Source organism: Choristoneura fumiferana, chromosome 12 (genome assembly GCF_025370935.1).
Source record: "Choristoneura fumiferana chromosome 12, NRCan_CFum_1, whole genome shotgun sequence".
Taxonomy (NCBI): domain Eukaryota; kingdom Metazoa; phylum Arthropoda; class Insecta; order Lepidoptera; family Tortricidae; genus Choristoneura; species Choristoneura fumiferana.
In genome coordinates this window covers 17916801-17933243 of record NC_133483.1, presented here as the reverse complement: position 1 = coordinate 17933243, position 16443 = coordinate 17916801, and the positions used below count along the sequence as shown (strand labels likewise).

At 39.4% G+C, this 16443-nt stretch overlaps 1 protein-coding gene across 2 annotated transcripts in view; it reads right to left on the bottom strand.

Annotated features, from left to right (window-relative positions):
• The window catches only part of pcm (5'-3' exoribonuclease pacman), a 37556-nt gene that overhangs the window by 4227 nt on the left and 16886 nt on the right, over nt 1–16443 (bottom strand). The window contains exons 20-31 of one of the 2 annotated variants that reach the window (XM_074095624.1): nt 15453–15582; nt 14814–14941; nt 13656–13837; nt 13064–13262; nt 12518–12777; nt 10199–10354; nt 9910–9997; nt 7845–7922; nt 7430–7497; nt 6112–6208; nt 4377–4505; nt 2450–2580 (exon numbers count right to left, since the gene is read on the bottom strand). In XM_074095624.1, the coding sequence (XP_073951725.1) occupies nt 2450–2580; nt 4377–4505; nt 6112–6208; nt 7430–7497; nt 7845–7922; nt 9910–9997; nt 10199–10354; nt 12518–12777; nt 13064–13262; nt 13656–13837; nt 14814–14941; nt 15453–15582 (1646 nt within the window). Of the gene's footprint in view, nt 1–2449; nt 2581–4376; nt 4506–6111; nt 6209–6926; nt 6979–7429; nt 7498–7844; nt 7923–9909; nt 9998–10198; nt 10355–12517; nt 12778–13063; nt 13263–13655; nt 13838–14813; nt 14942–15452; nt 15583–16443 lie in introns of those variants that run through there. The other variant, XM_074095625.1, reaches the window with a different exon arrangement.

Genomic DNA, 16443 nt, shown 5'->3' with positions numbered 1-16443 from the left:
CAATTCTTGCCCCTGACAAAACGTGACACTCAAGTATCAACTAGATTAATTAAAGTGTTTACAGAATAACAGAAACATCAAGAAGGCCTTTATGAGTACTCTAGATTAAGATATTCATTCAATTGATTCAAGGATTTGATACTTCATATACAGCTAATATGATTCTAGTGTAAAATAAATTAAGGTCTAAACTTATGTGGTCTAGTTTTAGTTTATTGTTGGCGCCTATCAATAACGGAAATTAACATGATACTTTGAGGTACTTTAGAGTGATTTCTGTGAGTTGATTATATCAAAGTTGTAGTAATGTAAATAATATTATAAGAGGACATCCATGAGGTGATTTTTTCGATTTAACAACCCCCACCCCCATCTTCTAATGGTTAGATGTTGTGAGATTTGGGTCCTGCTTCCTCTATATGGTTCCTCTATCGTCTCAGGTAATTATTTTCGAAATATGCAATGTTTCGTTAGCTAATCTAAGCCTAAATTTTGTGGGGATATGTACCGTCACCAGCATTAATATCTGCCACAGCGGATCGTGCAAAAATATCTGACACGTCCTTCCGGCCCTAGAAATAGAGTCGTATCAGATATTTATGCACGCTTGTTGTGTCAGATATTGGTGCTGGTGACTGTACTACTCGTACCTATTTCTATGTAAGTTAATTTAAAGTAATTATCTCGCAGTTTTGGACTGTTTTTTGAAACTTCTCCTGAAACCTCGGCGAGATTCGGCTCGACACCCTCCCTCTCCAAAAACCTCATGTAATTTGTGCACGCCCTCTTAACCGTCGCGTAAGTATCATCATCATCATCATCCCAGCCTATATAAGTCCCACTGCAGGGCACAGGCCTCCCCTCAGAATGAGAGGGCTTGGGCAGTAGTTCACACGCGGGCCCAGTGCGGATTGGGAACTTCACACATACCATTGAATTGCTTCGCAGGTTTGTGCAGGTCTCCTCACGATAACACGTTTCAATTTAACGTTTTATTTAATTTCACGTTTCACGTTTCGATTTCGCGTAAGTATATTAAAATAATTTATAAATTTTGTTTAGATTGCAGCTTCGTGGCCGATTATTCGAGTGTTTCAAGCGCCTCATTTATCTGGTCACATTTTTTATCAATTGGCTGTATACAGGGTGGCCCATTTAGATTGGGGAGTATGGGAGTCTGGAACTATAAGACTTACGAAGATCTGTTCTTAGGAACCATGTCATCGATTTTAATAACAAGAAATACTGCATTCATACATTAAAAAAAAAACTTTTACTCAACTCGTCGAGCCTGGACGTTTTGAAAAATAAAACTTACATTGCATTTTATTCATTCTAAATATCGTGTTTAATAGTAAAATTTATTGCTTATGACCTACACTATCGATATCCAAATAGATATAATTAAGTTTTTTTTTTCAAAACGACCTGGTTTGATTCCCGTACTATAATATTGATGTCGTTTTCGATTATTTGTTAAGAGTCCCTGTATTTCTATCAGATAACTAAAAAACTGTTTCAGAATATTTGGCCATTTTACGGAGGTTTGTCAAGAAAAATGAGATGGTCAAAACGCTAGAATAATCGCCCGCATATGCTTAAAATTAATTGTAAGTTTTAGATAAAAATACGAAAGTTTGGATGTTTGAATGTTTGTTACTCAATACGCAAATAACGGCTGAACGGATTTACATGAAATTTGGCGTGCAGATAGATAAGATACTTGATATCCCGGTAATGTGTTCCCGTGGGATAATATTTTATGTTTAAACAAGAATAGAGGGTAGTCCAGTCCTAGAACGGTGACGTACCGTACCTCGGCTCTCAAGATGACGTGCTAACTTCGTTTGCAATCATTAGATGGCGTTGTGCGAGCGAACGTTGTCCGTTCAAATTGTTACCGAAACCTTTTTTCAAGCCAAGTCATTTATATATTGCGTTGCCATGCTAACAAGAATCGTGTAAGTGAACGATTGTCGTATTATATTTCAAAAAATTGCACGGGCATAATTTACAACAGCAACAGTTGAGTTAAGACGGCATTAAGCTATTTCTAATGCGGGCGACGCCGCGGGTTAAGGCTAGTAAATTATAAAATAAGGATAAAAAGTTGCGGTGGCCTAGTGGTTTGACCTATCGCCTCTCAAGCAGAGGGTCGTAGGTTCAAACCCCGGCTCGCACCTCTGAGTTTTTCGAAATTCATGTGCGGAATTACATTTGAAATTTACCACGAGCTTTGCGGTGAAGGAAAACATCGTGAGGAAACCTGCACAAACCTGCGAAGCAATTCAATGGTGCGTGTGAAGGGCCCACGTGGGAACTACGGCCCAAGCCCTCTTGTTCTGAGAGGAGTCCTGTGCCCAGCAGTGGTACGTATATAGGCTGGGATGAAGGATAAATACAGTGAACACACAGTAACTTCGAAACATAGTATAACAGGATTACTCACCGCTGACTGGTTTGTACTTGCAAAGGCACGAACGGATTGAACTTCTCGACGTTGTTGGGCGCGCCGAAAGGCGGGTGCTGCATTTGCACCGGCATGGGAGGCATCGGTGGCATCGAGTTCGGCGTCGACGTCTGGAAACATGCCATCAGGGTAAAAACAGGCCAAGAGCGTGTCGGTCACGCCCGAAATAGGGTCCGTAGCCATTAAGAAAAAAATCGTTTTAGCAATATTTTTAAAAGGATTTCGCAACGATACGGAACATTACAAGGTTGGATGAGAAAAAAAAACACCCCCACTTTACGTCTATGGGAGGTACTTTAAAAAAAATTGGTTTTGAATTTTTTATTGTACCATTTTGTCGGCATAGTTTACTTATATGATAATCCCTGAGAAAAGCCGCGGACGGACAGACAGACAGACATGACGAAACTATAAGGGTTCCGTTTTTGCCATTTTGTTTTTGTTTTTGACGTTTCTAGGTATTATCAAACGCTTCATGGTATAATCAGACGATCCACGCAAACGAGGGGTGTTATAAGTTTAAGACCAACGTCTGTCTGTGGCAACGTAGCTCTCAAACGGATATACCGATTTCGATGCGTTTAACGAGTAATTGTTCTAAGTTGGTTAGGTTATTCGGTATAACTTCAATGGTAGGTATAGATAGTGACACGAGAGTTGAAGTGAATGACTACACAAATAGCTACAAAAATAACTGATTGCATGACAGGAGAATGAACAAAATGAACGAGTGATTGTCAAGATCCTGCTGTCATTACATGACATGTTCTTGTGTGCGTGACCACAACTCTGGTGACACTACCTATATGCATGAAGTTTCCATTCAGAATTTCAGCCCGAGCCATCTCATTTTGAGAGAAGGCCTACGCCCAGTAGTGGGATTTATATATGCTGGAGACTTCGATTATATTATACAGAGTGGCTCATTTAGATCGGTCAGTATGGGGAGTCTGAAACTATAAGACATACGAAGATCTGTTCTTAGGAACCATGTCATCGATTTTAGTAACAAAAAAAACTTGTTCTGAAAAAAGGTTGTTTTGAAAAAAAAAAAAAAAACTATTTGGATATCGATAGCGTAGGTCATAAGCAATAAATGTTACCATGAAACACGATATATAGAATGAATAAAAAATGTATTGTTTTCATGTTCTTTAACAATGTAAGTTTAATTTTTCAAAACGTCCGGGTTCGATTCCCGACTTGAGTAGAAGTTTTTTTTTAATAATTCAATGCGGTTTTTCTTGTAACTAAAATCGATGACATGGTTCCTAAGAACAGATCTTCGTATGTCTTATAGTTTCATACTTTCCCATACTGACCGATCTAAATGAGCCATGGCACCCTGTATATTATGTCGTTGACGGTGTACTGCCTTTTCGGCGAAATATGTTTCGCATTTCACTTAGGCCAAAGTTATTTGGCAAACTAATATTTGGCATAACTTTACTTCGGGCAACATTTTTACATTGAAATTTTACTTCATCACACATTTATGTGGCAAATAATTATGTAGCAAATGATTTTAGGCAAATAACAAATTGTCAAATAACATTTGGTTTTTACATTGCAAAGTTTATACTTTAATGATTTGTGCGAGCGATTTGGTTGGATAGTTAGGTTCAGAAGGCTAAGAAAGCGGAGCGTAGCTCTTAGCCTTCGATGTTAGGTTTTTTTATAGCAGCCAGGATAAAGGACACTAGAAAGTAGGTTGGATGCATAATAAGTTGCTAAATTAAGGTATGCCAATCAATAATTTGACAAAACATAAATGACATCTTAAAAAAAAAACCAGGTAATAATTTGCATAATAATAATTTATCGAATCCAGTGCGAAACGTTGACTTTCCCTAAATAAAAATATGATAAATGAGTGCTCGCCGATACATTAGTGTCGTTGACTGACCTGAGGAGGCCCACGGGGGGGCATTCGCGGGGGAGGGTGTCGCTGGAAGAACGCCGGGAACGGCACTTGCTGCACGCCCGGCCCGCCGAACGGGCCAAACGACGGGTACGGAGGCACCGGGGGCTGGCCCTGCCGGGACGATGAATTAAACAAAACCGGCCACAAAAATCACACAAACGTTTCGAATTCAACCACAGCTCATTTTCAAAGCAACACAACCGTTCACAATACTACCAGATGTTAGAGGTGCATGAACAGACAGACAATGAAGTAAACAATTACTTTGCTCACCCGCGACCTTAAGGTCTTAACCTTTGGTATCCCGTGTTACGGATCCGTACGGCCCCGGCCCCAAAGTAATGTGTACCTTATGCATACGTAATTAGTGTCCAATTTTCTTCGGATCTGTCACGCCCCCCCCCCCCCAATGTAAATTGAAACCTATGAAAACCTAATTAGAATCCAACTTTCATATTTCTTTTTGAATATCTAAAACATACCTATGGCGGCCAACGGCTTACCAAAGGTACGGCTTAATTAAGGTGTTTTTAGTTAATTGACATGTACCTCCACAAAGTAATGCCTGGTTTTATAAATTATAGACAGACAGACAAAAAATATATATGTTCAGACTTTTATTATTAATTGTGTTATAAGAGCTACGTTCATACCAAATTTCAAGTATTAACCACTAGCCGTGAATCATTAAAAACGTATGTATGTATGTAAACTCTTTATTGTACAAAAAAAAAATACCAAAATGTTTATCAAAAATGTTAACTATCTAATAAAAAGTGGCATGAGAACATAATGCAAACACGATGGTCAGTATGAAACAGAACGTTATAACATGTCCGTTTGATATACTTGAAACTAATGCCTTTGGTTTTCGATACTCGTCCGATACCTGATAACGGCGTCATTTGAAAATACGTGTAACAAAACGTCCGACCAGTTTAAGGAAGCGCAACACCTGCAAATTAAATTGTCATTCGCAAAGAACTAAGGGGAAAGCTTTTATTCGACTGGATGGAAAACGAGCAAGTGGGTCTCCTGATGGTAAGAGATCACCACCGCCCATAAACATCTGCGACACCAGGGATATTGCAGATGCGTTGCCAACCTAGAGGCCTAAGATGGGATACGTCAAGTGCCAGTAATTTCACCGGCTGTCTTACTCTCCACGTCGAAACAAGCACTGCTGCTTCACGGTAGGATTAGCGAGCAAGATGGTGGTAGCAATCCGGGCGGACCTTGCACAAGGTCCTACCACCTGCAAGGGGCTACTACGAAAATCTAATCTAGTCCCTCTCACTATCGTATGAAATAAAATAAGCGTAAGCGGGATGGCAAGATACGAAGTTCGAATTTTGCACTTCGTAGTACAACGAACGACGAGTCGACGGTGCCCAACGGAATATGAACGCTCGTGTAACATGATAAGTTTCAATTTCGCGTGCAAGTCGAAAGAGTAGGCAACGATTTATACCTAAACTTGACTTGTTCGAGAGAGTCCCTTCTGTACGGTAGTACTATTAGTTATTCCGCGGTACAGGGCCAGGTCGATCTTTGCAAAGAACGTCCTTTTGTAAACAACGCAGGTCGATACCATTTGCAAAGGTCAGTTCCTGACTAAACCATCACGCTCATCCAACCATTGACAAAAATTTTCTCAAAGACTTTCCTAGTTCTCAATTTTTAGAATATGAGAATAATGAATGAAATATAAACTTACCTTGTAATTCCTATTGGTCCACTCATTGGAATACGACGACGACGGCGGCGGGCCCCGTGGTGGTCCATTTTCTGTGCGCCAATTTTGCTGCTGAGGTCTAAAAAAGAAATGACGCTGTTAATATTATGTCACTGTAAAAATTGAAAAGCCACTTCAAATACAGTCAAAAAAACAATCGTGTGCCAGGGTGGAAGCTTTGTGTTACTGATGTCACATTGACATTCCATACAGTGGAACAAACTGATAACCTTTTAATAATCAATTTCACTATGAAATTTGACAACAGTATAGAGATGGCAACATGACATGTAAAACTATGATTTAAGTGTCATTTGTAAGCCATACTATAAATAAATAAACATTAGTAGCCTAACCTTCCATCCTGGTACATGATTCAGTTTGTTTGACTGTAACTACATCAAAGCCAATTTTTGTCAAAAAATCCTTTGGCTACTTCCATTTTGTTGCCGGTACTTCGTTATTGCATTGAACTTTATACAAGTACCGAATTTAAAGTCAATCGGACCATTGGATGTGGGTAAATACTGAGTTGAAAGTTTTATCCGCGGATCGGCAAGTGCAGGGTAGGACGTCCACCAACGAAACGAACAGATGACCTGGTTAAAGCCGCGGGTTCAAGGTGGATGTAGGCACCTTCAAGCGAAGCAACTGGAGGTCTATGGAGGAGGCCTATGTCCAAAAGTGGACGTCCTAAGGCTGATATGATGTTTTATTGATGTTTCTTATGGTTGTCAAAAGTTGACAGACAAATTTTCCATACTATATACGTAGGTTCAACAATGGTTTAGCTGTTATCTTAATTTATGGTCTTACCCAATAAACATTTTCCAAAACGGATGACTTAGGCTGCATGCAAATGTATGTAGTTTAGTAGTTATATTTATGTAGTTTTTTGAAAATACTGTCTTAGCCATAATATATTTATTTATATTTTTTATCTATCAAGGATGGACAAGTTTAATAAGTATTGCAACTACACACTAATAACTAATTAACCCCCGACGCAAAAAGAGGGGTGTTAGAAGTTTGACCACTATGTGTGTCTGTGTGTCTGTCTGTGGCACCGTAGCTCTTAAACAGGTGGACCGATTTGAAATCAGATTTTCTAGCGATGGTTTTTAGTCATGTTTCATCAAAATCAATCAGTTAAGCCATTTTTGAGATATTGAACTTTGAAGTGACAAAGTTTGAAGTGTCGTGGGATTTCCAACTTTTTGTTGGTTAGGTTAGTGTCGGACCAGCGTACAGAGGGTTTCTGTGGCATTGTACAAATGTTATAAATAAGCTAAAACTGTACCTGTTAGGCGGAGGTCCTGGCATATTGTCGTTTCTCGAACGCCAACTTTGGTTTTGATCTGGTGCAGGCTAAAAACACAACTTGTATTACTACACTATCAAGTACTTGTTTCTTTTATTTATTGCTAGCCGTTGCCCGTCTACGAAGAATTCGTTTATGGCGCATCCTCGGGAAAAACTTTTTTTTACGGGATAAAAAGTACCTATCCTATTATTTATTCTGGTCTTCTAGCATGATGTATGTAAAAATTCACTGCAATCGGTCGAGTAGTTTAGACATGAAAGCAGAACAGACAGATTCACTATCGCATATATAATATTAGTATAGATACGTTAAAATCAACAGCACCCCGAAAAATTGCATAAGGCACAGAAGCTTTAAAGTTTCTTTAATAAGTATGAAACGTTACAATTACCTTTGAAGGTTTCCTTTGAGAATCCATTTCCCCTTGACTGATATTTAGCAAACTCCTCAGCAGTTGCGTGGCGTTATCCTGCGACAACAAATACATAAACATCTATAAACCACCATCTATAACACCTTTTAACGAGCAATTCTTGTATATAACGTTTTAAACTTTCGTGATTCTCACTCATAGTCAAAATACCACAAACGGGACTTATCACGCTATTATTACACAAGTAATATTTACCTCGACGTTTCGGCAACGTTACAGTTGCCGTGGTCACGAGTCTATTCGTCAATTCTTGTATATCTTGGATATATATACACATATAGCGCGGATCTCGGAACGGTGCAGTTTCGATGAAATTTGGTATGTAGGGTTTTTCGGGGATGATAAATCCGTCTAGCTTGGTCTTATATCTGGGAAAACGCTATTATCGATAATAAGCGTTTTCCCCGAGGTTTTAGCCCGAGCAAAGCTCGTCGCCCAGGTACTTACAATATAAGTCACACAACATAAAACTCTACCGGTATAATAGGCAACAATTACAAAAAATAATATTACTTAGTCTGACCGTTAGATTTTCAAAAAAAAAATACCGACACGGTGTTTTCTTTTGTCAATTAATCAAAAATTGTGGACATATGACATGGCCGGTTAAAGTTCCGTGTGACGTCACACCTAACGTACACTTTTTACTAAGGAGTGACGTCACGGACCCCCACTAACGAACTTTGACGCATTTTATCGTTGTTATGTTTAGCTTAATTGACAAAAGAAAAAATACATCAACATAAAAATTAAAACATCCATGTTTAACACAAGATAAATTTTTCTTCAGACGGATATTTTTGACGGAAATACAATTAGTCAATTAATTAGGTAGGTTCTTAAATAGTATTTATTAGGGCAGGACCCTGTAAACTCACTGTCCATCCTTGGCTTTCTAGTAGTCAAAGATTTAAAAAATCGGCTTAATATTTCTAGATCTTACCCATCATTTTCAAGATCATTAATTTGCGACACATTTTGATAAAAATCGTTTCAATTATCATACACAGCGACAACTTTGAGACTCTGTCGAGAAAATACCTTAGAAGCGTCCCAAATTCATCACAAACAAATAAAAGAAGTTTATCACACTGATATAGATATAGATTTACCCGTTTGAAAGGCCCGACGTTCCAACGGCCGTCTTGAACAATGACGAGAGTAAACAGCCGTCACTGCGATATCAAACTACCCCCGCAATAGTTCGCTTAACTGTCAGTATTAATCATACTATCCGAAACTACCCGCGAATTTTAATTCTAGATATAAAGGGGTCGACACACGACATCTAATGTAAAAAAATTGAGTCGTACTTGCTTACGTAGAGTTCCACACAAACTAAGCTAGCAAAAAACATACCGTGTTTTTCAAGCTTTTATTTAACTTGCAACGTTCGTATATTTGTTAGTCGTGGTTATAAAATTTGCGAATGCATTTTTCGCCGTTCGCGGTATCACCACGCATCGGATTGATTTGAAATTTGGTAACTTAAATGTTGACAATACAATAATCTGGTTATGAGACCGACAGAGACCAGGATCGTCTCCGTAGAACGGCACAAGCTTGTATTAAAAAAAAACCTACTTACAGCTAAAACAATAACACACATAACAAACAGACACGTGAAGAGTTTTCACAACTGTTTGCATATTTATTTCGCAGGTAAATCATCATCATCATCACGTCATCCCAGCCTATAAACGTCCAACTGCTGGGCACAGGCCTCCTCTCAGAATGAGAGGGCTTAGGCCGTAGTTTCCACGCGGGCCCAGTGCGGATTGGGAACTTCACACACACCATTGAACTGCTTCGCAGGTTTGTGAACGTTTCCTCACGATGTTTTCCTTCACCGTAAAGCTCGTGGTAAATTTCAAATGTAATTTCGCACATGAAATTCGAAAACTCAGAGGTGCGAGCCGGGGTTCGAACCTACGATCCCCTGCTTTAGAGGCCATAGGTCAAACCACTAGGCCACCACGGCTTTTTAGTTAGATGATCATTGATAAAAATAATGTTTTTTTACCTGAGATGATGAATTATCCGATGATACGCTGATATTGTTGCTAATTGGTTGCGTATCGCTGTTCGGTGTCTTTTGATCTCTTGTAGGACTGCAAAGAGACATGTTTTTTAGCATATTTTTATTACAGTTCTTACGTTTGAAATCCAAAAAAAAAACCGTCCTATACGAAGTGCATTCGAACTTCGTATGTTGCCGTTCCGCTGACGCTAATATTATCTAATACGAGAGTGAGAGGCACGGTACGATACGAACTTCGATTTTCATAGTAGCCCCCGCCCCCCTGTCTTACCTATAGCTAGCAAACGCTGAGTTGAGTCCGTCGTTTCGTCGCAGCAGATTAGGTGTTTTGTTGACGCTCTGTGCGGTTTCCTGCGCGCCGGCCACGGTTACCGTGCCGCGTAGCTTGCGACCGAACGATATGTTCAACATATTCGTTGGAAGCATTCTGTGGACAGAACAAAATTAGTTTTCTTCCAATTATTCTTTATTGCATTGTTTTAGATTTTTTTTAATTGCACCACCAAAGAGGTAACAAGAGTATTTTTGCTATAAAATTAACCTGCATAGTGAAAAAAAAATCTATGTTAGGTTACCAATCCTACTCAAAACAGTAAGTAGCCGTATATTTAAAAAAAAACTTCGTGTGTTTGGTTGGCCAACCTGGCGCCCATCCGAAATTTGACAGATCGCGGGTAAAAATATCTACCGCTACTGGCTACTAACTATGCCAAAAAAGTAAGAAAAAAAAAATAAAAAAACAAATTGGCGGGAACCTTGCGAATTTTCCGGGTGACACTCTTTCCCGGCCCGGATATCACCGACATTGAAATACCGGCCCTGTTTTTTGTGTACACGCCCATAGAAACTGACAGGAGCTTCTATGGGCGTGTACACGAAAAACAGGGTCGGTGTTTCCATGTCGGTATTATCCGGGCCAAAAAGAGTGTCACCCAATTTTCCGTGGATATTTTTTGAGTGTGAATGTAAACTTACAAAAAAGGAATCATCGAGTGCTAGTGACATTTCTTTCCTCAGTTTCTTTCCTATTAATTGTTTAGCATGAGTTTTTTTTTCGTCTACTATTCCTGTAATAATTGAAAGAAAAGCAGATTATGCACCTCGCATTAAGTAATTTAAATTGCCGTCGTGCTTTTTAAAGCCCTCGCTTACGCTCGGGCTCCAAATCGGCACTCGGTGCAATAATAAATAACTTTGTGCTTGGTGCAATAATCTACTTTTACTCATATAAGGCGGTTTCAGGGCTTACTCGCGCTTGCTCATTACTGCGTCTTCAACGCTCGAAGAAAACTAAAACGCACCTTTCAAAAATGAGCTTTTACGCGCGAATAAAACACTATACCTGGCGCAGAATGTCTCAGCACGCGGGGCAATAAAAAGTGCGAGCACAGTGGAGCATATCGCGCGCTCACTCGCACTTATGGGTCTTATGGCAACGCGTAGTGAAGGACAACGCGCGTATCGATGTTATCGGTAAATGTTTACAAGATTAAAATCGAAGAGAAAGTGCATTTATTTTAGTTATTAATTAAATTTTACTGACAAATAATAATTATTGATGAATAATGAAATAATAACTCAGTATTTAAATACCCACATTATTGTAATTAAATAATTCACTAATTACGATCCACATACCCACTGTTTCGAAATTACTCTCATTAACAAATAAATAATAAAAAGTGACCGTTATTTCTTGATCATTGTTTTGAAGCGCATACATTAGGTACTCACTATTTTAGTTCAATCGATAGCGTGTTCTTGACGCAAGCACGACACTACGCAAAACACGTTTTAAGACCCTGCGTGCAGCGACATTCTGCGCCAGGTATAGTCTGAAACCGCCCTTACAGGGTGATTCGGAAGACGTGAGCAGGCTAACCCTACAGCCTCCCTCAGTAATTCTGCCCCCGTAATAAGGACCGCAGTAACATGCATGTAAACCTATTAGAAAGGCTAAAATTCAGTAAGTAAAAACGCAGTTATTTCGTAAAAACTTTGTCGATCTTAAAACAAAAAGCAGTTTTCTCGAAATCGTCATTTCGCGGTTACTGCGTTCTTCTTAACGAGGGCAGAATTGAATCTACATATATAAAACACAGTCGTGTTAGTTACACCATTTATATATAACTCAAGAAAGGCTGGACCAATTTTTATGATTTTTGTGTTTTTGGGACTTGTCTTCGTCAGGAATAGTATAATAAGTATTAAAAACATCGGAGAAACGAAAAAATAAAATAAAAGAAAAACATTTTCCAATACAAAACGTTCACGGGTTTCGTAACTGTCAAACATTTAATGTCGATCCCGTCGATACGGTAAACTCTTCCCTCAAATTAAAGAACGTATTTCAATAAATTGGACCCGCTAGATGGCGCTGTTGTTGGTATGTTATGTTATCCTACGAACAAATAATATCATGTTATCATAATTTTGAATGTATTGTTTTTTCGGGCAGGACGTCTGCCGGGTCCGCTAGTAGTTTAAAAAAGCACCCGGATTGTCAATTCAACTGTTGGATTTAATAGATTACGCATCCGAAACTGCGGGTAGTCAGTACTGCCATAAGCGTGATCACGTCAAACCTCACCTATAGAACCTGTGTTCTTCAAACAGCTGTTCCGACGACGCTCCCGGGAACGGCTCATCGAACATGACCTGATACGTCGGCTCGGCGTTCAACTTGTCGGCCAAGCGGACCGTATTGGCCTGCGGCGGCTGGTATATCGCCGTTATGGTGCCTTTGGCTCCGAAAGGCGCTGTTATGCTCCGTGCCACGCAGACCACGCGGTCGTACATCTTGAAGTCTGCTTTGGGATCCGGTTGGACGTTGCCTTCGTGTAATTCCGGCTGGAAAAAAGAAAATGTTACTTCTTCCTGTTGTTTCATGCCGTCTCCGTCTATTAAAAAAAAATTATTTGGTATTTGACATAGGAAATTTTTAATTGTTATAAAATAATTAATCGCCTCTCAACAGAATATTTGCACGCCTGCATGCAGGCTGAATACACTGAAATAAAAATATACAATGTAAGACCTTCCTGTACTGTATTCTGGCAAAAAAATACTTTTGACTTTGACATTGACTCACGACTCGCCCGGGCGCATGGATGTCTAAGGCCAGCCCTAACTATACCTTATACAGTAGGTTCCACTTGACATGCAGCGTGACAGTTTTCTCGGATCCTTTCATCTGCGTCAGCTGCTTGTCCAATTCCGCAGCCAGGGCTTTCATCTCTTCGGGCTCGAGCGCCTCGGAGCCGCACTCGCGACGCGCGGCCGACGAGTGCGGCTGGGACTTCAGCCAAGCCTGGACTTCTTGCGCTTTGTTTTTCCTGGTGGACAGTAAATACAGGAGTTTACAAACATCCCTATTGAATACCTCATTCTTCTTCATAATTTCCCTATACTTGCAGTTAGCTCTATGCAACATACAGCTGACATGCAGTTAGCTAATACATAGGCATATAGTTGAGCTCAAAGATATCTTTACAATATAGAACCTTGTCAATATATGCCTTCTGACAATTTTAATCTATTTTGCGCGGACATCGGGAATTCACAAGATTCGCTCTTGAGACGTCACAGTAGATATAAAAAAGTGACACGGTTGGTTTTCATACAGATTGAGGTGTTTTCGTTATCTAGTGTAATCTATATCTGTGGGACCACTTGCTCGTTTGCCATCCAGTCGAATAATAAATAAAAAAAACTTCATTATAACTCACCCCATTTCATTAGGCCAGAGATCGCTCTCGAAGAATATATCGTTGTGCATAGAGAATGCCAGCTTGTCGAACAGGTCTGGGTACTGGCGTTCATACGCTTTGACGAGGTCGATGCAGCGTTGAGAGTACAGCCACGTGCTGGCGATGCCGCAGCGGCGAGTGTAGCCGGAGACCTCTTGGTTCTGTGGGTAGATCGTCATTATAATAGCCCTTTCGAACCCAGCCGAGTATGAAAAGAGTTACGACTATGGACTTTATGTACCATCAGCCAAATATGTACCACCCTAAAGCTGATAATCGTTTGCATTTCATAAAACAATAATGCCAATAGACGTGTCTGTCAACTTCAAAGTTCTACTTAGCTAAGATTGGTTTTTTGGAATCTTTTTGTATTTTTTATTTCAATTCCAAATTATACTTTTACGGTCATCCGTAAACCCGAAATTGAAAATACAAACTGAATATAGATGCACAGAAAAAACAGAAAAATAAGACATCACTGGAATCGAACCCAGGTCCTCGGTAATCCGTACAACGTGCTATACCGCTACACCACTGATGGTCACCAGTGCACCATCAGTTTGTGTAGCGATATGAACGAGTACGAATATGGACCTGGGTACGATTCCAGTGATGCACCATTTTTCTGTTTTTTGCATGTCATCAATAATGCCAGTTCTGTCAACTTCAAAGTTCTACTTTAGCGGCATATTCATTTGATAGGAACTTGTTTCAAAAATTGGTAGACCACTTGCTTGGCTGATGATGCAATCCATGTCAAATTCAAATGTAAGAATTACGACGATGGACCTTATGTACAATCCATGTCAAAATTCAAATTTAATTAACCCGCACAATTGTATCAGCCGGGATCGAAAGGACTCTGTTATAGAACTAGCGTAAGTAGAACAGTTCAAGTATTATCTAAGCCCCTATGCTCTTAGTCGAATATTTTACTGTCCTTAATTTGTAATATAAGATGGTCAAGTGATCCTTTGATATCATTTTTATCTAGACGAAACCAAACCTCATATAAACCCCAATAGCAATTTTTAAGCAGTCAAATGACCATTTTTGTAAATCTGTTTTTTTTAAGAGATAATCGTAAATAAGTAAATATTTTGGACATAATTTCCAATGAGAGTTTATGCAAAATACCTTCTTGTTAAACTTCAAATTAAGCCCTAGATTAACTTTGTTCTGCGTTTCAGTTGGCAGGTCGTTTCTCTCGCCTGTCACCACCAAAATGGCGCCCGTTATTCTCGACAAGAACTGCGCTGAAATACCTGTAACAAAGTAGTTATTAATAATATATCTGATCTTTTATCGAACACTGCAATATTACTATGTAGAATTATGAATATTGGCCATTCATTGACATGCAGGATTGGCATAATATCACACGAAACGGCAGTGTTGCCATGCGTGGCGCGCTTGACATAGCCTGAAATCTGGACGCGGGAAAAGCGATCGTAAATTGTTACTTTGTAAAAGAAGTCTGGCCAGAGTAGACAGTCTCAGGAACTATGAATTGATGTGAATTGTGATAATTGCATTAAAAAGATTTCACTGAATGAATTCCGTTTTATGTTGACCACAATAGTTAACTTTTTAGTTAGTTCTCCAAAATATACAAAATTATCTATTACTGCATACATTTGTGGGTCACATTTTTTGCCGCTCGGTATAGTCACAGAGTAGGTACATGTATAGTTTCATTCACTGCCCAATTCCCACTTGTTTGTCCACATTGATCATGTCAATCCTATCTCCCGACAGCTATATTTGGTTTCTTACCGCAAGAAGCGGCTGCGTGGTTGGCGCTCCGGTAAGGCGCGATGGCGGCGTTTACAACAGGCGTCGGTTCTGCTTTCTCTGTCACTTGCACCTTGATGCGCCCGCTGCGGACCGCTTCCGCATCCACCACCTACAAACAACGTGCACAACTATACTTGGGAGCAAAGAATTCGTGCCACCCTTGCAATTATTACGTTGATTTCTATGTTTTTTAGGTCGTAAGTATTATCATGGAAAAGTAAAAATTTGCAAGGGTGGCTCGATTTCTTTGCACCCAAGTGTACAATGTGTCATTTAGGAATTCATTTAACTTTGAAGATAACATTCAACAGGGCAAATGAAGTTAATTTCTCTAAGACACGAGTGGCCTAATTGTTACTGTTTAAATTTCCCGGGGGATAGAAATGAGTGAATTTAACATTTAGAACGTTAAAAAAAAAGTTTAAAGTTCCCGCGGGACACAAGTATGCAACTGATTAATGACCTAGTTTAAAAAAAATTAAGTATCACACAGAGACAGGGTTCTATTAGTGAAAGATTTTTTTCAAATCAGGCCTGAAATTTATAATTAATAATTAGCTTAGTTCTATATTGTACGAATTTAGTAAGTATTTTCTTGGAGAAAAAGTAGCTCGATGTCAATCAGGGATGGTGTAGCTTTGTATAGGAGAAGTATTTTTTAAATTGGCTCAGTAGTTTCAAAGATTAGTCATACAAACAAAGAAATTTTAGATATTTCCCTATCCCTTGGGTTTATCAAAAAATACTTCCTTAGTACGGTCGCCAGCACCAATGACACAACAAAGCGTTCATAAAGTGCGTATCAGAATTCGACTCTATTTCTAGGGCCCGTAGGACGTGTCAGATATTTTTGCACGCTCCGCTGTTGCAGATATTAACGCAGGCGACTGTACACCTCTATGATACTCCAGGTACAATCACCAGCACCAATATCTGACACAACAAGCGTGCATAAATATCTGATACGACT